We start from the raw sequence: 25,174 nt of genomic DNA, 5'->3' as shown, positions 1-25,174 counted from the left end.
AATCTATAACGAATGAAGATTTTGACCCTAATTACAATGTAGGGCCAGCCGGCCGATATCCAGGGCATCAGTCCGACCGCTGCATTTTGATGCAGCCGGTCAGACCGTGGAGGTCTGACTTCAAAGCAGGACAACACTTGAAATCCAAAACTCTTGATCGATTCCCTATCATGTTGAATTTAGATGTTTAAAAGTATGGGTGAGTTCACAGAATCTTGAGGGACTTAACAGCCAAGTATTTGGAAGGGGGCATGGAGATGGTTAGCGTGTATGTCCCTGTAAGGAAGGAAATCAAGAAACCAATCCAAAATTGTCTCGTTGTAGATGACCCCTCCAGATGGTCAACACGTAAAGCATAGCGAACTGTATTGAAAGCCACAGGCAGAAAAAGTAGCGAGAGGCAGGCAGAGGAGCTCAGGTCACACGCGTCCTGAATCTTTAAAAACTATTCAGAAAAGGGGGTGGTGATGAACAGAGTGTCTGAATTAAGCAGACCACTCCTACCCAGTCCAAAGATCAGGGCTTGATCCATCACCGTTTCCTAGCTCACTGCACCATCCCAGCTCAGAACCTGGGTACATTCAAATTAGTTTGACCCTGGCCCAGTGCATCATGGGAACAGGGCAGACCAAACTACCAAGCCAATTCTTATACTGGGAAGGAAACAGGCTTCCGGGGACCGGTTTCTGGCATTTCAGCCGTCTTCGGCCCGGCTTGCTTGAATCAGATGGTGCAATGAGCAAGGGACTCACATCTGAGTATACCCTTCCACGCTTATGGTGGACAAAAACGATTCAGAAAAGGGGGTGGTGATGAACAGAGTGTCTGAATTAAGCAGACCACTCCTACCCAGTCCAAAGGTCAGGGCTTGATCCGTCACCGTTTCCTAGCTCACTGCACCATCCCAGCTCAGAACCTGGCTACATGCAAATTAGTCTGACCCTGGCCCAGTGCATCATGAGAACAGGGCAGACCAAACTACCAAGCCAATTCTTATACTGGGAAGGAAACAAGCTTACGGGGACCGGTTTCTGGCATTTCAGCAGTCTTCGGCCCGGCTTGCTTGAATAAGTGTGGCAGGGTATACTCAGACATGAGTCCCTTGCTCACTGCACCACCAGGATTCAAGCAAGCCGGGCCGACGACGGCTGAAATGCCAGAAACCGGTCCCCGGAAGCTTGTCTCCTTTCCTGGTGAAGAATTGGCTTGGTAGTTTGGTCTGCCCTGTTCCCATGAGGCACTGGGTCAGACTAATTTGCATATAGCCAGGTTCTGAACTGGGGTGATCCAGTGAGCTAAATAACGGTGATGGATCAAGCCCTGATCTCTTGACTGGATAAGAGTGGTCTGCTTAATTCAGACACTCTGTTCATCACCACCCCCTTTTTGAATCGTTTTTGGCCACCACAAGTGTGGCAGGGTATTCTCAGACATGAGTCCCTTGCTCACTGCACCACCAGGATTCAAGCAAGCCAGGCCGACGACGGCTGAAATGCCAGAAACCGGTCCCCGGAAGCTTGTCTCCTTTCCGGTGAAGAATTGGCTTGGTAGTTTGGTCTGCCCTGTTCCCATGAGGCACTGGGTCAGACTAATTTGCCTATAGCCAGGTTCTGAACTGTGGTGATGCAGTGAGCTAAATAACGGTGATGGATCAAGCCCTGATCTCTTGACTGGGTAAGAGTGGTCTGCTTAATTCAGACACTCTGTTCATCACCACCCCCTTTTTTAATCGTTTTTGGCCACCACAAGTGTGGCAGGGTATACTCAGACATGAGTCCCTTGCTCACTGCACCACCAGGATTCAAGCAAGCCGGGCCGACAACGGCTGAAATGCCAGAAACTTGTCTCCTTTCCGGTGAAGAATTGGCTTGGTAGTTTGGTCTGCCCTGTTCCCATGAGGCACTGGGTCAGACTAATTTGCATATAGCCAGGTTCTGCACTGGGGTGATGCAGTGAGCTAAATAACGGTGATGGATCAAACCCTGATCTCTTGACTGGGTAAGAGTGGTCTGCTTAATTCAGACACTCTGTTCATCACCACCCCCTTTTTGAATTGAATCTTTAAAAGACACAAGCACTGGTATTCTACAGTTACAACTAATATGGTCAAGCTAGTAGTTCCTTGTCTTACATCTGCATTATTTGAACCTCAGTTCTTTTTTGTGAGAAAATAATCTTTCTTTAGGCAAATTCATCAGTACTAACTCAGAAAACTGAACCAATTGTCATTAGAATTTGTTTCATGGTAGATCTGTCTGTGTATCTGCTAACGTTGGAGTGAGAGGGAAGGATGGCAGTCATTCAGCCTTGCCGTTACCAGGATACTAGTGACTTTTTCTATGAGACTTGGCATTTTGATGTTTGACGGGGGTGGGGATTTGCCATGTTTTTAGAGCAACATGATCCTCTCAAACAGGCCATGCTCTGCTGTAAACCATAAGGACTGCAAGTTTTTAGAATCCTTGCAAGGGTTTTAGCAGGTCACTCCAGCTGTCAGGTTAGCAAAACAAACTTTTAATAATACCAAACGGAAAATGTATTTTACCTATTAGGTACGACTTAGGAAATCTAATGGCATCCTTTGTAATTAATTTGCAATTGTTAGAGCCTACTGGCTTCGGAGTAAGCCTTCCCGGTGCAGTATATAATCGGGTCGGTAAAATTAGTATCTCCTTTGTATTAAGATTCATTAACCTCCCAGTAGTCTTATGGCAGTTTCAAATTGCATATGATACACCTAAAACAGACGGGCAACCCCAGAAATGATGGGTCACGGTTAGATGTAAGGCTACATAGCAATGTCTAATCTCTGTAATACTCTTGCCATCCCTTGGTGTAACCTTTTAATGGACTGTATACCCTGTTTACTGATTGAATGCATTGATTATGGAGCTTATTTAGTTTCTTTGGAGGTATATATTAATTCTTTGTAACAGTTTGTACGTATGAATAAAGTGATTTGCTTATTTTTGCATTCTTATTGGCAGTGTTTACTTTTCTGGTGCAGAAAGACTATTGCAATTCGGCAAGAACCAATGTGGGAGTTTAACTTCAAGTTTCAAAAGCAGGTATTGACACATGTTTTTAAAGTTCCTCGGAGCACTTAAAGTGACAATAGTAGGTCAAAATGTCATAGTATAAGTCTATATTGTGTTGCAACTGAGAATAACATGCCAGTAATTTTGACTGGAGACTGGCAGCTTAAGTGTAAAGGCTTTTTATTCTATTTAAACATCTGTTTGTTTTCTCAGCAATGTAAAATAATTTGATCATTTGCTGTCCTCCATATGTTTCATGCCATTAATGAGATGGTCTGAATGCTATCCACTTAAAGGGGAAGAGTTGACGTTTTAATGCAAACAAGAATGATAAAGCCAATCATTTTTGCTTCGGTATAGTAAAAAAGATTTCTTATGCCTCAGACAGAAATAGCAGGGACAACCAGCAGCAGTGCGATCTTGCACACACAGCTAAAATACAGTACAAACAGCAGCAGTGCTTGCTTGTCCTAGCATATCTAGCAGCAGCAGTACAAGCTTCCCTAGTACAACCTTCATCCTTGGCATAAGATTGTTACCTACCTTGCAGTTAATGATGTTCCATTTATTTGATTTTCCCCTGAGTTTAATCCTGTTCTCTTTTGGGAATAGCCATTCGTGTCTATTTTGAAGTGTTTTAGAGGTGATAAATATTTGTCAAGCGCGAAGGTATTTACAATTTTACTTTCTCCAGTTTCCTAGATCCAAGAAGAACAATCATCCTGTACTGCGGCCTCCTTCTAGATATGAGGAAGTGCATACTAACCCAGATCAGGACTGCTGCTTGCTGCAAGTCACCACCCTCAATTTTATATTTATACCAGTTGTCATGGGCATGACATTATCCTGTGTAAGTGTGTGATATCAGATTTTTTTTAATCTATCGCCTATTTCCAGATTCTTTCCTTGCTAATCAGGTGGGCTTTACACTGCTTTAAGAACATGCTAAATGAAATGCCACACCATTCAAAATACAAGCCAAAAACCTTCCCACCTATGATCGGCCTCTTGCTTTGACTTTTTTTTATCCATTTGACTCTTTTGTACTCCCAAGCATATGTTTCTGGCACACCATTTTATGTTTCACTTCCAGCACTTCTTAGGTTTCAATTCTGTGCCTCAAAAAATAAATTGTTTCCAGACACTACTATATTAGTAAAACCTACGGTGTTCTTTAAGCACTGGTCATTCGTTCGTGTGATTGGTATACAAAGCCTAAAAACCTAATGCCCCATTCTGCCATACCAACCCAGTTTAGCCTATACCAGTACTGGTTCTTGCACTTGATTGTTGCTTGAGCAGTCAGACACTTACAGGAAGTTGCAAAAGGGACTGGGTATCAGACAGGAAATTAAGAGCTACAGGTACCACTTGTCATGAGTATTATATCTCTACTAGGTATTCCCCTTCTTAAATTACATTTACTAATCAATTAAGAGTGAATATATGATTAATAGAATGCAATTTCTTTTATATTGTTCTGTAATGTGATAATCCAGTTTGATTTAATATATTTTCAGTATTTAATATAAATGCTGTCTGCTCTGTTTAACATTATTTGTTATTGATTTCTAAAGAATTGGTAAGTTGATAGCTACATGTCCTGTTTATTAGAATTGCAGTCAAATTCAGTTTATTAGGATCATGGTCCATTAAACTAAAGCACTTAGTAAAGCATTGAGTTTAAATAAATTAGTTGAGACCCCAATATATCATCTCCTCTAGCAACATCAGTACATCCATAACTCAAATAGCATAACATTGTTAAAGTTTAAGGATAAATAATTCTGCTCCACTAAATGTTTTAGGGCAAAAATTATACATAATATTTCAAAACCATCAGCTTCCTGGTTATGATCTGAGATACCTTTAAAGTAGCACATATCGGATCAAGAGAATGTATAGCGAATAACCCACATGAATTGCTTTTTAGAAGGAGGGTATACCATACATATTTAAAATGGGTTTTAAAAATCTATGTCTTTCTACTGAGACAAGTGACAATCCAATAAAATAAGTACATTACAACATTTCATATTTAAAGCACATCTCAACTAACCTCCAATCTTCTTATCCCATTCGATAACTTAGGCCAGCCAAAAAGTGTTAAAACCAATTCTAATTTTTTTAATTCCCTTTTACATGGCTTGTCTGAGAGTAGTGAGATATAAGGGAATGTCATTTCATTATACCAGAAGTTGAAATTTCTTTCTTAAACGTAAATCCTTATCCCGTGATAATTCAATTTTCATGTCACAATCCAATAGTGAAATATTCTTTGGAACATCCAAATTGGGAGAGTCCAAGAGAAGCGGATTCATTTTCATGTTTATCTGCTGTTTTAGTCTCGCAGCCCACCTCAGTTCACTAATCAATAGTTGAGTTTACAATAAAAAGCAAATTTATCCTTATCCGCTATTAATAGTAGATTCCAGAATTTCAACTTCAGTCATACAAAGTACAAGAAGCTTATCTAGTTTCCGCTCTTATCGCTTGGAAGATATTTAAAAGTGCTTATACACCTGCTCTTAACTTTAGTCCAATTGTGGAAGCCACTCAAAAACAACAATTTAGTGTAAATAAAGATTTTGTTTACACCATTGCTTTAAATGCTTCTAACAGTGGTAGCAGAAAAGCATCTCCATATTCCCTGCTGTAGATGAGAGAGCCTTCAGCTTCACTGCATCTATTTGCATCTGAAGTAAATAACATTACAAGGTATATACAGGAATCTTCTACCCTTGCCTTTTTAGGAACCATTGAAACGCTTTCTTCATACGACCAAAAAACATAGATTTTTTCTTTTTTTAGAATTATTAATGATCTTTTTACATAATATTTAATAGAAACATCCAATTGCCTTTGTTAACCTTCTTGGATAACATCCATTATCCGGAAATGTTTGGCATATAACATACAAGATGCATGTCGTCTTCCCATTTTGGCTGAGAAAGATTAAGAGTTTAATAATATGGCGGATAAATCCCTAAGATGAAGTATTTTGTTTTTGATTTCGTACCACTCCCCAGATCTACTGCTAAACAATCAACCCCATTCTGTACAATACGATTATACCAACTATTTAAATTTAACGTACTTCCACTTGCATTAATACAATTACTGTTCAATTGGAATAGGGTGAGAACATGTATCTGTTCTTCTCCAATTCGAATGACTAATCTTCTCAAACATTCAATTTGTAGTGGAAGACATAATCTTAGAAGACCCTAGGTCAAGAGACATATAAAAGGGAAATGATCAACACCACCCTTGGGATGTATGCTGAACCCCTTTACCAATTCAAAATGCCATGCTGGTACAAACACTTAGTTGTTTGAACACACTTGCATTCAGTGTTTGGTCCACCACGGATCCAATCTTGAATGCCATCGTCCAGTTCCAGCCTGTGCTGCTGCTACTTGACCACGACACTCAGCCACCCTGTTATCACTGGGATCCGAGTTAGGCTTTTTTGGTAGGTGTGGGTGTACATTCAATAGTGGGTATATGTTGTTGGTGTGCAAAGCTATATGTAAAAAAATGGGAAGTACACATTACCTACATATACATTTTGACAGATTCACAACATATATGTGTAAAATAAGTCGTACTTGCCTGTCTACACAACACCATGGCTTCCCCCTGTAAGCACTCTGCCGCCAGGAAACCGCCAGCACAACGGGAACATCTAAATCTGCTCGGCGCAATCCTGCCGGGCTGACAGTGGCAGAGTACTTCTAGCCAGATGAGAGGACTGCTGCTGTGGTGATCTTCTGTCCTGGGGCGTAACACAGGCCCCCGCAGCCCACGCGGTGTGGGGGGGCCCGCGCTCCAGGGGCCCCCCTCACCCAGTCTCACAGTCATCGAAGCCGGCATCAAGCTACTTGCAAGCCTCAAGTCTGTTCGGCCACGCGCACCATTTAAGTCATGATTGAACTCAACCATGAATGAAATGGTGCACACGGCGGCGGCCTCCCGCCCTCTATATGAATTAAATTGTGTGCACGCCACAGCCAGCAGCAGCGGCCTCTTCATTATTTAAATGGTGCCGTGGCCTTTAATTGGGTGGTGCGCACGCCCGGGCGGGGCCACGAGGGACTTTCACTTCTTTCCGTGCGCACTGACGTGAACCAGAAGCCCAAATACTCGCTGTGCGTGCAGTACAACAGTGTGGAGATCACATCGCCTGTTCCCCCCCCAGGTGCCCGTGGGAGACCAGGGCTGTTCACCTGCCCGGCTGTACTAGACGTCCGAGCTTTGACCCTCCCACGACCATTGAGGTGTGAAACACCAGACTGTGAGGTAAAATGTAGTGATGGCGTCATTGTTATTAAATGACTTACTTCCATATTCTTCCTTCACTTCCCTCCTTTTTTTGTTCCCCTCTCCCCCCTTTTACATCATGAATCTTCATATTTACCCTTGGTTTGCCACCTGACCAGTTTTCTATCGGCATCATGTTGTGTTTCTTTGCTTTACTACTTTACACACCACCAGTTAAAAAACAAACACAATCTCTTAACGCCGGTATTTGTAGCCCTTATCCGGAAATTTTTCAAACTGTAAATATAAACAGAAAGCACTTTTAAGTCTGTTATAAAGAAGTCTGTTATAGAGATGCGCCAACGACATCTGACTAATAAAGGAAAAGGCAGAAAAGCTGTGTTACAAGTGTATTCATATGATTTGTATACTGTTTTGTTAATTTTCACATCTAAGCCTTCGGAGACTCTTAAAACTGCAATAAATGGTTGAAATGTGTCTATTAGAAAGGTGACAAAGCATACCTAATCCACCCCCTCCTGTCTCCCGAGACAGACTTCTCAATGTTTCATCCCTTTTAGTTTTTAGCACTCTTTGTATATGCCACCTTTTTAATCTTGTAAATTGGAAGATTTCGAGCGTGAAATCGGGGGAATGTAGTTTCCTCGTCGACTTCTATTTAGACACAAGCAACGCAAGGCAGAAAACAGCTCAAATAAAGTTAGTTTTGGCTTTAAAAACCAGGAGTCTTCTGTCTGAATGGGGTCTGTTGGTATTTGTCTTATATCGAACCATTCCTTCCTCTCTACTGTCCTCCCATTCCTTGTCCGTTTAACGATCCTTTCTTTAATCTTCCCCTCATTCTCATTGCCTCCTGTCTCTGCCTCCCTCCCTTCCTCTTCGCATACATTCTTTCCCTCCTTCAGTCGTTTTTTCTCTTTTCCTCTTCACTCCAGTTAGGTTGTGACCATAGGCCTGAAAGGCGTATGATGAAATTCTATAAAAAAGGTCTTTTTCATTACTTAAAGATTTACAATGTGTTAGTTTTCAGGATACAGACCAGGAATGTGTATAAAACGTTAGGCTCGAGAATTTGTGATAAGTACGAGTTTTATGTAACACTTTTTGTGAGTGGGATTCACACATTTAGAGTTTGGGAGTAGCCCTCAGTCGTATCAGGCTGAATGTCGCACCTGGTGAGATGGGCCTAAACGTGAACTTTAAATATGACTGTTTATAGCTCTGCTGTGTGCAGAGGAAGCCTTTACCAAGTCTTCGGCCCCAGTGGAGCCCACCTACAGACCCCTTGTACTGCTCCACTACATTTATAAACCTTTAATAAATGGTTGGTGTTATTTTGAGGTTTGTAACTGTTTAAATGGTGTCACTTCTCATGTCACGAATGACAGCTTTTGTGACATCTCCTCCTGTAATCTCAATAAAAATTATTCTTTTTGATTCTTGAGAATTCTCAAAACTTCAGCAATCTGCCCCATTTGTCTCTCCTGATTGTATATTACAGATGAGACCAAAAAGATTACTGCTCATGAGAACATGAACTACTTGCTTCCTTCAGCCCTGTTGCCTGATCAAATACAGTCCAGACAAATCTCTTTTGGCCTTGCCAGTTGTGATTTGTGGTCATTTGTGAAAATATTATGATGTAAATGTTAACCCATGTTGCACCTAGCAAGTGTAGGGAACAAGTCAGAGTTCAAAAGTCAGGGAACAAGCCAGACTTACTCGCATTTGATCGGTACGTGATGGCCTTGAAAAGCATTCTGCTTCTTTTAGCAGCATCATTGATGGTTTTGGTATAGTATTTTGGCTGATGTGATGACTTGTCTGCATGTTGTATAGAAGGACTTTAGTAGCATGAAGTTCAGTGACAGCTAGTGATCTTTGAAAGTAGTGACGTTTAATACTTGTCTAGAATTACAGTAAGCAAGTAAATTGAGCAAGTCCAGATTATTGTCTTGTAGGAGGATTATCCACCTCCATTGTGCAACGGCGACCTTTTTTTCTTGAATGCCAGAGACCTACAATATGCTATAGCTTGAGTTTTCCATTGACTGAATCCATATATAGTAAGCAGGGGCGTAACACAGGCCCCCGCAGCCTACGCGGTGTGGGGGGACCCCGCGCAGGGCCCCCTTCACCCAGTCTCACAGCCATCAAAGCCGGAATCAAGATACTTGCAAGTTTCAAGTCTGTGCAGCCACGCGCACCATTTAAGTCATGATTGAACTTAAAGTTCAACCATGAATTAAATGGTGCACACAGAGGCGGCCTCCCGCCCTCTATATGAATTAAATTGTGCGCCCAGCGCACACCACAGCCAGCAGCAGTGGCCTCTTCATTATTTAAATGGTGCCGTGGCCTTTAATTGGGTGGTGCGCACGCCCGGGCGGGGCCACAAGGGACTTTCACTTCTTTCTGCGCGCACTAACATGAACCAGAAGCCCAAACACTCGCTGTGCGTGCGGTACAACAGTGTGGAGATGGACTATCTGGGCAAAGTACTGAGCACTTCAGGGATCAAGAAAGTGAGTGAGGTGCCGGAGCAGCTCCTCCCACCTCGCTGCTCGAACCCCAGTACTGTATAGTGCAGGTGATCTGAAGTGCTGGGCGCCGTGTTCAAGAATGAAAAATATGATGCAGTTCCCAAAAACGAGGGCACACCAATTGGCAGCACCTGTGAAGAGGCCCCTAAAAAGAGAAACTGTGCCCCCCTCACCCCACCTGGACGTCAGTATTATTTGTTGTTTGCAAACTAAAGCAATTTCCACACAGTAAACTTCGCTACCTCCTGGTGCCTGACTGAAGTCACATCTTCACAACAAAAAGTAAAGGATGGAATTTTCTAAGCCAAGGCTTTTTACCCACTAGGAATGTCTGTGGAATATTGTAGTAAGCTCTTCTTTGCTGGCAGTGAATGGATCAAACTGTGTAAACATTAATGTGCCCTTCCTAAGGTACAAGTCCTCAGTTCTGATGCACACCTGCACCTCAGGGCTATCGAGGAGGGGAGGTTGGTTCTAGTTTTGCCAGCAGGTGTGACGGGGGAAAGTCTCGAGAGGAGTGTTGTAAACTATCGTCAGTCTGCCTACTGTGGCACTGGTATATAGAGGGTATGTGAAAGGGCAAAAACCACTGTGCTCCATGAGAGAGTCTTAGGACATTGAGGTCACATCAGTGTAACTGCACAGTCGAGCAGGAGGAACCAAGTGTCACCTGACCCCAGCCCACTGCCCTCGGCGCCGCCTCAGCAACTGCTGTTAGGAGGAGTCTGCATTACAAGTGCCTGAGAGAGTTAGCGCAGGTAAAGTGTATTTTCTATTTACCCTAATTAAACTAAGTAAACCTTGTTTGTACCACAAATTATGTTATAATTGCTTATGGGACTAGTAAGGCTGTGCAACCTAGTCTTTTATTTGTGTGCCTTTTTGTAAAATAAATCACAGCCTGGCCGCTATGAGTGTGCCTCTCCTGCCCTCCATTTCAAGTGCTTTGCAGAAGTTCCAAGATCATCTTAGTGTTTCTTGTTACTGAATTGGGTGTATTTTCTGATATTTAGGTGTGTCCCTGGTCTTCATTGCTTAATTTTGCTTGTGACTAAGTGTCACTCATAGTCGTTGTAATGCCACTCATAATGCCACTGAAATTATGAACATGTCACACATAGCGATTTGATACCTTGGCAGCCATGACGATATTGAGGCATGTGTACATTAGAAAGAGCCTGCACTGCCAATAAAACCGTATCTATATCCAACGGTTACTGTTGCATTTTTAACATTTCACACTGCTTGTGGCGCGTAAGCCTTTTTCATCATCATTGTCATGAGTGTGAATTAGGAATGAATGGCTTTAGTGGAATATGCAGCGCACGCTTCTATAAAGCACATTTTCACAAAATAAAAGCAGAGAATAACTCACTCCACTTACTCATTGCTTTAACGACCCGGATTCTACCGTGGGCCGCAGAACGCCGGCCGGGGTCATTCACACAGGGCTGCCCAGCTCTGCACAAAATGGAATGTGGTGTGCTGCTGGTGGTGGGCTTTTGAGCCTGGAACCACACCGACCGGCGGCGCCGCAGTCAGTTCCGTCACTCTCAACTGGCCACCTCTGGTGTGGGGTGACAGGTTGGTACAGTCGGGGGATGATCAATGTATTTTGAATAATAGCGGCAAGCTGCCTGTGCCGCTATATTGCCAGCATCCAAAGTTCTTGAACTGCCGCTAGCTCGGCACGTGACGCACAGCCGGTGGCAGGACGTCCTCCAGCCTATTGAAAAGACTAGAATGTGTCTGACAAAACAGTCCTGGCCTCACCCCCTGATTGACTAAGGTTCCTCCTATCCATTGGATGCACTGATTCCTGACGTCAGTCGCAGTGCGTCTAGGGTGAATAAATCTTATTACATTGTTACAAGAGCCTGCTAGCAGCCTGAGCCAAGCCCCAAGCCTGCTGGGGGCAGCGCGCCGCACTCTGCCACTCAGATTTCAGTATTTGGTGCATAAGCAGTGCTCGCCTTGACAAGTCAAGCTCAGGCAACAGTTGGGGTTCGACCTGATTTCTATGCCTACTGTTTGGCTGGTCATAGCACCACAAGTTGCCTGCGCTCTTAGAGAATTTTAGCATCATCCCACAGATCATTGTCCTGACCAAGAGACTTGTGATGCTTTTGTAAGGGAAGACCATTCTATCCACGATGGAGAAGCTGGTCTGGTGGACGAGAAAAATCCAAAATTATACTGATTACACAGAATAGCAAGTGTCTGGTCTTTGCTTCTCATCCCTCAATAGCGTTGAGGAAGATTAGCCTGTGTATTACACTTGGAACACTATTCCCTAGGAACTATCCTTCCTTCCTCTTTTGTCCCGAGTAGGGAACCCCTAGCTACATTTAACAGCTAGGATATATAGCTCTTTAAATTTAGCTTGTTGGCCACAAATCTGAACAAGGCTCACAGCTCCAGAAATCTTGAGCCCAAATGTCCAGTTCTGAGCTGTCTGCCTGTGTAGAGGTTTTTCCAAATGATTGGGATACCGGTACCTGGGATAAAAATAAACCCTGGCACATAAGTAGTCTGTTTAGAGCGATTGGCTACCCCATTTGCTCGTGTAGTCCATACTTGTAAAATCTAAACATATGGAGCCTATGTTTCAAGTGTACTGGCACTTTAACTGCAAGATACAGTAATCAACATCCTTTTCAAAAACTCATTGTGTTTTAATTATGTTGAGTGTATGTCGAATTCACCTCATCACAACAAAGCCTGCAACTTTTTGATACAAAGAATGGTTGTGCTAGACTTGTCGGGCATCTGTCGTGGGACTTTATATCTGTCCTAAAAGATTGGGTGCTTTGATGCTCTGCATGTAGCAGTAGCGTAACAAAGGCCTCTGCAGGCCCCGCAGTGTGTTTAGGTACCTGAGCTCCAGGGGGCCCTCTCAGCACAGTCCCCTGACCTGTCCGCTCCTGAGTGGGTCCAGAGGGGGCCCCCTTAATATGCTTTGCAGGGAGCCTCCTCAACTTTCGTTACTCCACTACTTCTGTCTCTAGCCGCAACATCTAAATACGGCGAGTGAATCTTCGTCAGCTTAAATGAGTACTTGGGACCACCACTGAGGAGGGATGGCTTTAATACTGGCAAGATCTAAATCAGGCCCTAAATATTTACCGACACATGATCATAAAACAAACCAATATATTAGTTTTTCCCAATACCTCCGGCTACACGTATGTAGTTTACAGCGAACAACCCCCATCGCCTACATATCACACCTGCACTCTTCTGCTGAGGAAGGTTTAACTACGCAGGAACTTGTCACTTCAGTGCAGACAGCCATATTGAAAGAGTGCATTTTGGCTCTAGGGTAACAGATTATTATAGTTTGTCTTATACTTACACTGGAAGCTATAATAATAGCAAGTATTTCAAGTGTTTGTGCTCTGTACCTGCTCCAGGTGCAGTGGGGCGCTTCTTTAAACGCTACTGATGCAATTTTTTGCATGACCCTACACTCCACATGAAAGAATTTACAAAAACAAAATATACCAAAAACTCTCAGTATTATACAGGAGTATAAAAGCGTGTTCTGCACAGACTGCTCTGCACAGTCTGCAGTTAGTACTAAACAGAAATACTCCGCAGCTTATGCTGCAGTGCAGGGAATTTTTAAATATCCCAATTTCAAGTTGCTCCACACACATTCTAAAGTGTCAGTTGATTCTTCAGTACAGCTAGCAGAAATGCATGCTCGGTTGCTTGTACAGCACCCCATGGGCCATAAAAGTTCACGCTAATGGGAACTATGCCCCAGACTTTAATGCGAAGACAGATGTGCACATCTCTACGGTAGCTGCTGTAACATAATCTCGAACCAAGAATGATTCATACATTTTGGTAGCAATATAAACAATGTTGACCAGAGAAAAGACCCCTAATGGCATCCATCTAATTACTCCTACAGCCCCACCCCAAAGATAACGTTCCTATTTTTTTTTTTTTACTTTAAGAATAAGATAGAAATGTTCTTACTGAGCGAGCTCGGTTAGATATGATCAGGGCAGCTGATGAGGGGATAGGTTATGCACATGATGGGATAAACACTACTGTGTCAGTGCTACAACTACGATACTGGTGTACATATTTATCAAAACGTACAAAAGAATATCTGCAGCAGTGCACTGTTTGCCAACAGACGAAACACGCTACTGTTCAAAGACCAGAAAAGGCTCCCTTTTTTGTCACTGATAAACCCTTTGGGGTAATTTCCCTTAGACCACCATCCCAAGTGTGAGGTGATATAAGTATATATTGGCTTCTATCAATTTATGCTCTATATTCCTTTGGGTTTGGCCATAAAAGACTGACACTGCTCATGCGGTCATAAGACTTGGATTGTATACTAAGAACGTGAGCAATTTATACCTTTCTTACAGACAATGGTCCTCTGTTCACTGCTAAGGCATTCAAAGATGCTATGTCTGCTGTGGGCTTACGACAGCTATATTTGTGCCCTTTCTGCCCGGAATGTAACCATATTGTTGAACATGCCTACCGTACGCTTAAACAAGCCCAACTGCTAGGGTATTGGATACAGGATTGACCTGTCGGTATGGAGTTTAGAGAGCATTAAATAACTTGCCTATATGAGTATTAGGTGGTCACAACCCATATGTTTCTCTTCAAGGAACTAATGTATATGCCTGATCTTGATGTCTTTGGTAAAGTAGCAGAGTCAAATAATCTAAACTTACTCTTCTAGGGTCTGGCATCGAGTCCTACAACCACTACACAGTGCTCACTAAAGGCTTCGGAGCTGATGTTGCTCCTGACTTCTGGCATCAACCTTTTCCAGCCATAAGATCATCCATAATCCTTGAGCAGCTTTGAAGCAGAAGCTACTTTCGATGCCGGCACTAGGCCAACCTCTATCCCAACGCCTCCATCGACTCCACATCCACTATCAGCACTGAGGATTCCTTCAACGGGGGCCTGATGACTCGAAGCCACCAAACATAGACATTTCAGGAGGAGTTGGGTGCAAGGCAAAAGCAACTTTTCATCCATCTCCAAATGGTCAATATTTCTACAAAGCTCCCTCAAACAACACCTTGGGTAACTTTGCCTAGGAAGAGGAAACTAACTTTTGAGGAACAGTTGACTTTGGAGCTCTCTCCAGCTCCTAACCTTAAGAAATGTCAGGGATCAATCTTTCACAGCAGGAGCAACTCCAATCTTGATTACTCCACAGTACAGCCCATTGGACACCAGCCCTCTCCCCTATGTAGCACCTTCACCCCACCCCCCGCCTCCTATGTCACCAACTTCATTGCCTCGACACTCACCCCGTTCCCAACTTTCTATGAGGAAGACTCAATATAGTGCCCACAGATGACCCATGGGATGACTACAATGTCGATCCCCCTAGGAGATCCAGATCTGGATCACTATCCTGTTAGTGTGTCTCCCCCAGACGAGAGGCCATGGCATACTAAGAGTTGATTCAAGTAGGCACCTCCTTTCCAAAGAAAACATTTTCAGGTTCTCCATGAGGGAGAAGTCTGAGGGAACTGTCCAGTTCGCCACCATGTTGAAGGGCATGCAGAAATCAGCCAGACACTAGCATATAGCCTAACAAGGCCAGGATGGTTATTCCACAGGAAGAAAAAATATAAATCTTCTTCCAACGACCCGACCATTCATCAAGGGTCATACCCAACCAGACTTCATTATTGTCAATACAGCACTTGAGCTGGCTTGCTCTCAGGCCATGTGCTCTCCACCTGATAAGGAGAGCAAAAGACTGGAGGCTGCTGGTAAAGAGGGTAGTGATGGAGGCTACTACACACTGGAAGATAGCCAACTCCATTGACCTTCCTTCCTAGTACGAGAAGATTCTATGGAACGAAATGCAAGAGCAAAATCGAGCATTTTCCAGAGGAATTAAGAAAGATAGGGAAGGAGATAGTTGCAGTGAGGACAACTACCTCCAGTGCCACCATTCTCTGCACCCTCCACTCCACAGAAACTGCATCACGCTGGGCTGGGTCAACACCAACGTGTCATTAGACAGTGCTCCTTGCTCTGGATATCATGCGTCAAGCCAGAGGTCCATCATCATCTACCCAACCTGTCCTTTGATGGAGAACATGTGGTGTACAAGATGGCTTCTTTTGTGTCAAACAAGGATCCAGTTTAAATGATTAAGCATGGGCCAGCAACAGCAGGTGTATACTCCCTAGTGGAAGTGGAAATTGCAGCACCAAAAATAGAAGGCAGTGGCATGAAGCAGTGATGTCCTTGTGAACACAAAGCATAACTCTATGGAGGCCCCCTATTCTGCGATTCTTTGAGATGGACCATCACCAACCATCTCCATGATCAGCAAGGAATAACCACTGGCAAACCAGTGCTAAATATTATATACATTGAATCCGAAATAACGTTTTCTGTTTTCATCATCACCAAATAAGATTCCAAGCTTTTCCTCTCAGACTGGTTAGAAAAAGATGCAACCATCCTGCCAGAGAAAAAAGTAGGCCACACACCTGTTTTGACATTTTATTTGAAACAAACACAAACATTTCGAATGGGAGCTGTTTAAGATGCTGGTCTTTATCCAGCTTCCCAAAGACCAGCTTTAGAGGATACTTACTTCCATGTTCCAGTCAGCATGAGACCCAGACCTTTTCTTGGATGTACCAGCAAATGTTGGGAACCAGCCTTTCCCCAGCTGATCTTAGGTTTCTAGTTGGTTTGTATGGTCTGATCAGAGATTGAAAGTGCTGTGGTCCCTGTTTTGTAAATACCTTGTGATAATAGCACAATGCTTTAAAAGAGGATCTATACCTATCCAGCAGCCATTACAGCTTTTTAAGTGCGCCCGCACCTACAACGTGCACCTAGGAAGGTTCAAAAGAAGACGAGCAGCAGCATTCTGCGTTTTTTGGAGTCCCTTGATCCGACCCTGTGTTACCTCCAAGTTCAGCATGTTACAGTAAACAAGCCTTGACACAATCCGAGCCTAGACTACGGTTTTTCTAGCTGTCTCGGCAAGGAGGCAGAGAATATTTCTTAACATCTAAAGCATTCCAAAGCATTTCCCTGCCACTGCAGTGATTTGGCTGTCAAAAGACAGCTTACTGACCAGCCAGATGCCCAGGTTATTTTACCTTAGGTTTAGGTTCAAGACCCAGCTCCACAGGCCTCCAAGCCTGCAGACCATATGTTTGATTGCATGCCCAGAGTCAGTACCTCGGTCTTTCCAGTATTGAGCGTAACCTCTTAGCTGCGTCAAACGTTCAGCACCCAGTGCTGAACGTTCGCATAACGAGCGCTGGCCTGTCGGCCAACGGTCGTGCGCAGCACCGGCAAGGTAGTGCTTACGACGACCGTTGGCCGACGGCAGCGCTTAAGGGGTTAAGGCAGTTCCAGTTCATCCACCTTGCAACTTCTGCAAGGCAGAGGCACAGGGATGAGTCCATGTTGGAAGAGTTTTATGACAGATTCTAGATTGGCCAGAATAGAACATTTCCTAGCTGATGTGAATAAAAGTTTCAATTGTTTTACCGACAGAGATGCGAGGATTATGCATTTCTTTTCTCCTTTAATACATTTAACAGCCATCAACAGACAACTTGAACTTTTTAGAACTTCAATACTCATGGGGACATCTGTGTGGCAGTGTTCCTCTTTGAGTTTAAACTACCCGCCATCTGCTCAATACTTTGCTGCGGTATGTATTGAGTGTAGTTGAACACCCAGGAGCACTTGACCCTGAGTAATTAAAAAGGATGTGATGCCGGTGGCTATTTAATGTCCTTCATTTTGTTATGGTTTTATTTTTGTCCACTTATATTGGTTGAAATATGAAACATATTCTGGCAGGTAGACATCATTACAAAGAGGTTGAGTCATTTGCTAATGAGGACAGTTCAGCCTGAGGCCATTGAAAATTCAATTCACAAGGTGGTCAATGGGACGAAGAAACCCCTGGGCCACCATTTTCAGTGGTAGCCCCATTACATGACGTCACGAGCTGTGAAAAGGCCAGAAAAAAAAGACAGATAAAAGCACACTTTGGTAATGGCCGCAACCATTTGAGCAATAGGTTTAAAAGCAATAATCGTTTCTATATCCTATATTTATGATCTCCGTAATATGACTGGTGCCAAAGCAGTGCAACCCAATGGTTTCAACTAATTTAATTCGTTGCTGGTTTAAGCATAAATATTTGGGGGGAGGGAATCTGTTTTTGAACCTACTCGGAAGCAAGTCTGATGGACTAAAGTAGCCCATATCCTTCCGTTGAAGCTTGAAGAGGATCTTCTATCATCAGCAATGACTTAGTGGATGTTCACAAATTCCATTAATTATTCAGTGTTGGGGCTCCGTATTCCAGTAATGTTCAGTGGGGTTCCACAAAAGTCAAAAGGTTAAAAACAACGGTCACAGTCCGATTTGGGACATCCCATAAACCTTTCATATATTAGTTCAAATGCGCACAAATATCAAGACGCTTTAATTTGATCTATTTAGAATTATGACATTTAATTAAATAAGTGCATCCTGGCATATGTTATGTTATGTTATGTTAGGGAGTATTTATATAGCGCCTATCACCGCCGGCCTCTAAGCGCTTACCAGAACAAAAAACATAACACACTAATGCTCCTAGAACCTCAGTTGTTCCACCTCCTATAATGTCATGAAAGCCCTTCTGAAAAGATAGGTTTTTAATTTCTTTCTGAAGGGTAGAAGCTGCGATTCCTCTTTCAAGGTGGGCGGGAGCTCATTCCACAACTGTGGGAGAAGCACAGACAGGTCCCTGCCCCCTTTGGTCTTTAATTTGAACCTAGGTTGAATCAGGTTGGAGGTTGTTTCTGAGCGCAAAGGTCTCCCAGGAATGTACCTCTTCAGACGGTGTTTAATGTACTCTGGGGCTTTCCCAAAAAGTGCCTTATGGGCCACACAGAGACATTTGAACTGGACTCGGAATTTCACTGGAAGCCAGTGCAGCTTCTGAAGGAGGGGGGATGCGTGCGAGTTTCTAGGCACAGAATAGATGAGCCTAGCTGCGTCATTCTGTATTATCTGCAGCTTCCTCAACAGCTTGTGTGGTAAGCCCAGGTATAAGGCGTTGCCATAATCGAGTCTCGAGATGACTGTGGCGGATACGATCGATTGCAGGGTGGAGGCAGATAAGATGGGAACTAGCTTGCGCAATTGCCTCAACACACCAATGCAGGAACCGACGACAGCAGAGACTTGAGGGGCCATTGAGAGGTCTGCATCAATCCTTAGTCCCAAGCTTTTTACTACGGTGCCAGGAGACGGGGTGGTTCCCAGCTCAGGGGGCCAATACAGGTCACTCCAGGGATCCTCTTTGTTGCTGATCACTAGCACCTCTGTTTTATCAGCATTCACTTTCAACAGATTGTTAGTCATCCAGTTGAATGTGAATGAGAGCAAGTTCCTCACTGATTCCTGGGCCTCAATGGTGTTGTCTAGCCGGACTAAGAGCTGTGTATCATCTGCGTAATTAAAAATCTCGCAGTTCAAACTCATAAGCTCCTCCACTAGAGGTTGTAGATAGATATTGAAAAGCAGGGGGGATAGGGCCGACCCCTGAGGCACCCCCCAGGTCACTTTGCAGGTCTCAGACAGTTGGTGTCCTAGCTGCACTCTCTGGGTACGGCCTGACAGGAAGGATTCTAGCCACTTTAGCACCTGGCCTGTGATCCCCAACTTCGCGACACGGTCCAGCAGAATAGTATGGCAGACCGTGTCGAAAGCCGCCGATAAGTCTAATAGAATCAGGGCGCACGGCTGCTTGTTATCTGCCCTGACTCGCAGCTCATCGGCGACCGAGGCCATGACCAGTTCTGTGCTGTGTTGGGGCCGAAACCCAGCCTGCCTGGTGTGGAGAAGATGATACTCTTCCAGATGGCCGGCTAGAGTGCTGAGAATGTGCTTTTCTAAGATCTTACTGAGAAAAGGCAACTGCGAAATGGGCCTATAATTTTTTAAGGCCATCGTGTCTGTTCCTGCTTTCTTTAAGAGTGGGGAGACCCTGGCTTCTTTCATCTGGGTAGGCAAATAACCTGATTTAAGAGAGTTATTCAATAAATTCAATACCTGAGGCTGAATGGCTGGCAGGGCCATTTTAAAAATTTTAGGGGGGCATGGGTCTATGTTGGAACCTGATTTAATTTGACTGACCAGCTCCAATAGACACTTATCATCGATAGGAGGGAAGCTGTTCAGAGACATGGATGGCACCTGAGCAGTTTGACTGGGCGGCAAAGTTATAGTTGGCCGTGCTTTGATGTCTGAAATGATGTCCTGTACTATCAGTGAAGTTGCAGAACCGTATATCTAATACTGTAATTAGGAGCTCATGGGACACTTCTATTGTGCTGCCCTTAGCAGCCCAATAACACCATTTAAAATCTGTGAGAGTTAGACCGCTTTCCTTGATGGTTATATGCTATGAGCCTATCCAGGTTGCTTCAATTGCAAAGGTAAGAATTGCTTAGAGCTTCTTAAAGACTGGGGAATGAAACATAGTAGCTCGTAATACTCGTAATAAATATACAAACAACTTTATAGTTATGTACATTTTAAAGATATTGCCTCGTCCAACGAGAGGGAGAGTGGTAAACTGTGCAATCTCTTCTGTAATTTTGTCTTCCTCAGGTCCCCTTCTCAATTTGAATTCCCGAAACTAACCGTTTCAGACTTTGCCTGTGCCTGTGCATGGCGGTTCAGCTCCTCTCTCTCTGTAATTTTTAATGTGACAGTTGTTAGCCTCGTTGAAATATCAGTTGTCTCTTGGTTACCAAGTTTCTGTAAACTGGTGTTTACATTCCAATGTGAACAGTATTTTAATGATTCGGCTAATTGGGGTACTTGAGAAAATAAATACCTGTCTGACTTGTATTGCTAATAACATCATTTGCATTTAGTGGCATTTGGCTAGGTAATAGTCTCAAATCATCAAATGTGATGCATGCTGCCAGTTCTGGCTTAATAGCAAAGATCCCTTAACAATAAAAGTAACAGATGATGTTTGTTAACCCAATTTATGGTGTTGAGTTTACCCACCTCTGGTGAATATAGGCGGAGTTTGCCTTGCATGGATTGAAAGTAATGACCGCCAGAACACAGCATTTGTCGGCAGCAAACTTTCATCTCAGTGAGCCATCCTCCCTGATTCACATCCATGCCTATCCACTTCATCAGAGACATGGGATTACACAGTCATACTGAAGAACAAAACTACAAGTCAGAAAAGGCAGAGTGCAGCCTATTAAAAACCCCTCCGTGGTTGAAAATGCTGAACTCTACATAGGGTTACCTGACAGCATTGCTTTCAAATGTGAAATCATGTCTGAAAGACAGAATTTGGATAAGAAAATTAGATTTGGAGCAAATAGAATAATAGACCATAAAATGTGGCGCACATGAGAAGTTTTTGCAGTGGACCCTTATCAAAAATTGCTCAACAAATCTCAATACTCGTTTTAACTCAACACTAATCATATCTTCTTTTTTCCCCAGTTTACTATAAATGTCAGCACAGACATGAGGCATCACCGCGTCAGGCTGTTGTTACAAGATTGTCCGGTACACAATGGAAAGAAACCTCGCGGAGAACAAGGGGTTCAAGTAGTTTTGGATCCTGTGCACAGTGTCCGTCTGCTAGACTGGTGGCATCCGCAGTACCCCTTTTCTCAAATGGCTTAGGAGCTTTCGTTTGACATGTGAAAACTTTGTCATATTCCAGACGTTTTTCAGCAATGTGGAGAAACTTTAAATAGTCAGCACTGTATAAAAAGACATGGCACTGTTTAAAAGGGAGAGCACAGTCATTTTATTTTGAAATCACTTTAACCACAGGTTTACAAATTACATAAAGGCAGTGTTGCTCATTACATCTGTGTTCAAATGTTTGTGTAATTGTAGGTTGTAAATGAGAACTTTGTGGTTCATAATTTGATATGAAATATTGAAAGTATTTGGAGCAATCTCTTGGGCTATAAAAATTAAAACTTAAAATATTGTAAATCATGTAAGAAAATTAGATTGACTATAAATTAGAACTCGATTTAAAAACAAAGTGGTCTGTCCAAAGTGTTTCACTTTGTTTACTACATGTTTATTTTTTAATGTTTTATTTTCTGCAAGGCTGTTCTGTAATAGGGCACTTACCGGCCAAAAATGGTAAATGGATTGTGTGTATTATCAGATGGAATCCATACTGCTTGAACAGTACATCACAACAGCTGTGCTTCAAGTATGTTGGACATTTGTGAACTCAATGAACAACATAGACTATGCAAAGTATTTTGTGAACTTAAACCCTCATAGGAATCCTACGAAATAAAGCACATTTCCTTTAGACCGAGCAGGTAAATGGCTCATTCATTCAGACCAATGGAATTGTAAGTAAGAGACTTAATCCTACTTCACCATTGTGGTCTTTAATACAGTTCTTTAAATCACAAAAAGGCACCAGAACTATGTCTCACAAATTACATAAGTATGATGCCACTCTGTAATAGCATGAGGAATTTTATGTTATAATGCTGCAATGCTGTGATGTCCACAGAAAAGGATTCGTTTTCTTGAATTCTGATACAATAAGTTGTAGCTTTATTGCATGTTCTGCTAAACAGTGGTTAATGTTTAAGCCAGTTTTACTTTTTTTTTTTTATTGCTATGATGTCGTCCACCAAAAGAGAGATTTGTTTTTTAACTGATTTGTTATCTCCAATGTTTTTCTCCTACGTTTTTAGAGTTTACACAGGAATACTACTTCTCTATGTTTTACTTTAAATATTGTGAAGAATATTTTTCTCTATTTGGACAACTTACCAGTTTTAAAGTCTTGGTCTACAAGTACAGCAATTTAAACTGTGCACACTGCATATTTATATTTTTGTACTACTTTCAGTTTCTTCATACTTCAGGGGGAGCAACTGACAGTTCTGTTTGCAGTTTTTGGGAACATGTGTAGTATCTGATGTTTCAATTTTAGAAACATTTGATATTAACAAATATGTACATATCCTTGTGAGATAAGTGGATTATATTTTTAAGAACATAGTTTATTTTCCATGTTTTTGATAATATATAGTTATAAAAAGTCACTGGAATGGAAATACTATTTATGCTGAAGAAATGATAACTGATATATAATGTCAAGGTGATTATGTTGGAGTGCACTACATTATTTTAATAATTTGTACTTACAATAAGCTCTTTTACCGTGTAAACAAACCATCTTGTCATGGCTGTTAAGAGGGGAATAAAAGTGAGTTTTGCTTTTGTATGGCAAGAACTGGCAATACTTTAATGGGAAATATCTACATTGTGGGGTCTATTTTCTTTGTTACTTATTTGCAAGTAACTGATTTTAGTGGTGTGCCTATTTATTTCTAGCAAATGTCAGATTGACAGAGCCATACTGCAGTTCAGCACAGTCCTTTTTCAAATGTAATTGTGTACATTTATATGCTAAATCAATAGTCTTCTGTACCATATTATTCTTCTCAGTCTGCAAATGTATAACCACTGTCAAGATAGCAATGTGTTCGAGGCATATAGGCTGTAGATTGTATACTTGTGCATAGATCGCCATCTGGTGTTGGGCTCGGATGTTTGCACTTTGTTTTTGTCTTGGAAGAAGTCTTTGTAGTCACGAGGTAGGTGACTACTCCTTAGGACGATATTGCGCATGGGCATTGACTCCATCTCCACATCGGGTTTGGATGTGATTTGCTGAGCTCTGGGTCAGTGTCGTTTTCGAACCCCCTTCGACGCGCAATCCCTCTCCACTCAATGGTATTGTCTCGATTCCTTTTCGACGCGTATCTTCAAAATATGTAAAATCCTCGGCCTCGATCTTCGACGCGGGCCATTGGGCCTATCTGCGCCAACCACGCTAGCAGTCAATGGAAAGGACTCCATTCAAAAAATTTCCCTGGTGTGGTGCTAAGATCCCACACAGAGGTTTGCAACCTCTGGCTCTCCCAGGAGCATGAAGACAAGAACTGCAAGGTCTGTTCATCTTTCAGGTCAAAGAAAACCATCCGTGATCGCTGGGCTCGACGTCACAAAATGTCTTGTGGAAGCAGTTCGATTCCGGACCTCTTCGGAGCAGATCCCATGTTCCAAACGGAACAACAAGATGATGGAGAGATCTCCGTCTCCGAAGCAGATGTCTCCGACGTCGAAGACTAGGCAGTCACCCCGGCTAAGCGGTCCGTGAGTACCGAAACCCCTCTCCCAACTAAAACCAAACCTAAGGGCTCGGTAACACCTTCTCCCTCGGGCTCAGGTCGACACCAGCAACACATTTCAGACGCCCTGCCCTCAAGCCTGGTTATGAAACAAAAAGAAAAGCCTTCTGGCTCGGGATCGAGCCAACCCCATTCTGTTGACGAAAAATCACCTTCAGCACCAAAGTCTCAAACCAAAGAGGTGCCACATCCTTCGTCGGCACCTAAAACAACCTCAATGCCGAAACTCTTGCCGTCGAAACAAAGGACAAGCATCAGGAACCGAAAAAATCTGCGGAGCCGAAACAACTGTTGGAGCCACAAACTCCTATATCAAAAGCTAAGGACTCCAAGACCCCACAGAAAGCTTCAGAGATACGGGCTAAACAACATTCTGACCCTAAGCCTTCAGCACCGACAAAGGATATTGTACCTGCTCAACAGTTTCCAACACATTTTTCGGAACCAGAGCATAACCCAGAGCCTGGCAAAGTCGTCGCCAAGTCTTCTAAAATGAGAAAATTGGACACTTCAAAAGACCCTGAAATACCCATGAAGCGAAAAGAGATGGGCACTAATACTACTCCACCTCCTTTTCCTTCTCCAGCTGATCCAACTCTGCTAATTACTGCAGCACGCTCTCCACAACATATATTTTCACCTCCACCACAAGATGATGAAGATAATTATAGTTATGAGGGTGGCAATGGAGATCCAGATAAAGATGATGACTCACATACCATACTACACAATCCAGATCCTTGGGATGATTACAACACAGATCCCAACCCATACAATGACCTGGACTTCTATCCCTCTAGGCCATCACACCAGATGACTATATTGGGTTTGTGCAACTCATTAACAGAGCTGCTCAGTACCACAGGGTACAGTGACCCCTTAGAGGAAGACTTTTTACTGGAAACACTTAAGCCCACACAAAGGTCCACATTCACCCTGCCAATGTTAAAAGGCATGTTAAAACATGCACCAGACGTTTTTAAGGACCCTGTCAGAGCCAGGATTCTTAACACCAGGGTAGACAAACAACATAAGGCAGCTCCCAATG

The 25,174-nt window shown here is 43.0% G+C and overlaps 1 protein-coding gene across 2 annotated transcripts in view; it reads left to right on the top strand.

Moving 5' to 3' along the window:
* Window positions 1-23,162, top strand: part of TMEM183A (transmembrane protein 183A) — a 150,001-nt gene extending 126,839 nt beyond the window's left edge. For both annotated transcript variants that reach the window (XM_086923082.1, XM_086923083.1), the window contains exons 6-8: window positions 2,988-3,068; window positions 3,733-3,888; window positions 21,383-23,162. In XM_086923082.1, the coding sequence (XP_086779208.1) occupies window positions 2,988-3,068; window positions 3,733-3,888; window positions 21,383-21,568 (423 nt within the window). In that variant the 3' untranslated portion in view covers window positions 21,569-23,162. The remainder of the gene's footprint in view (window positions 1-2,987; window positions 3,069-3,732; window positions 3,889-21,382) is intronic.
* The last annotated feature ends 2,012 nt before the right edge of the window (window positions 23,163-25,174 follow it).

This window comes from Lissotriton vulgaris, chromosome 5 (assembly GCF_964263255.1).
Source record: "Lissotriton vulgaris chromosome 5, aLisVul1.2, whole genome shotgun sequence".
NCBI lineage: Eukaryota > Metazoa > Chordata > Amphibia > Caudata > Salamandridae > Lissotriton > Lissotriton vulgaris.
This window is presented reverse-complemented; position numbering and strand designations above follow the sequence as displayed.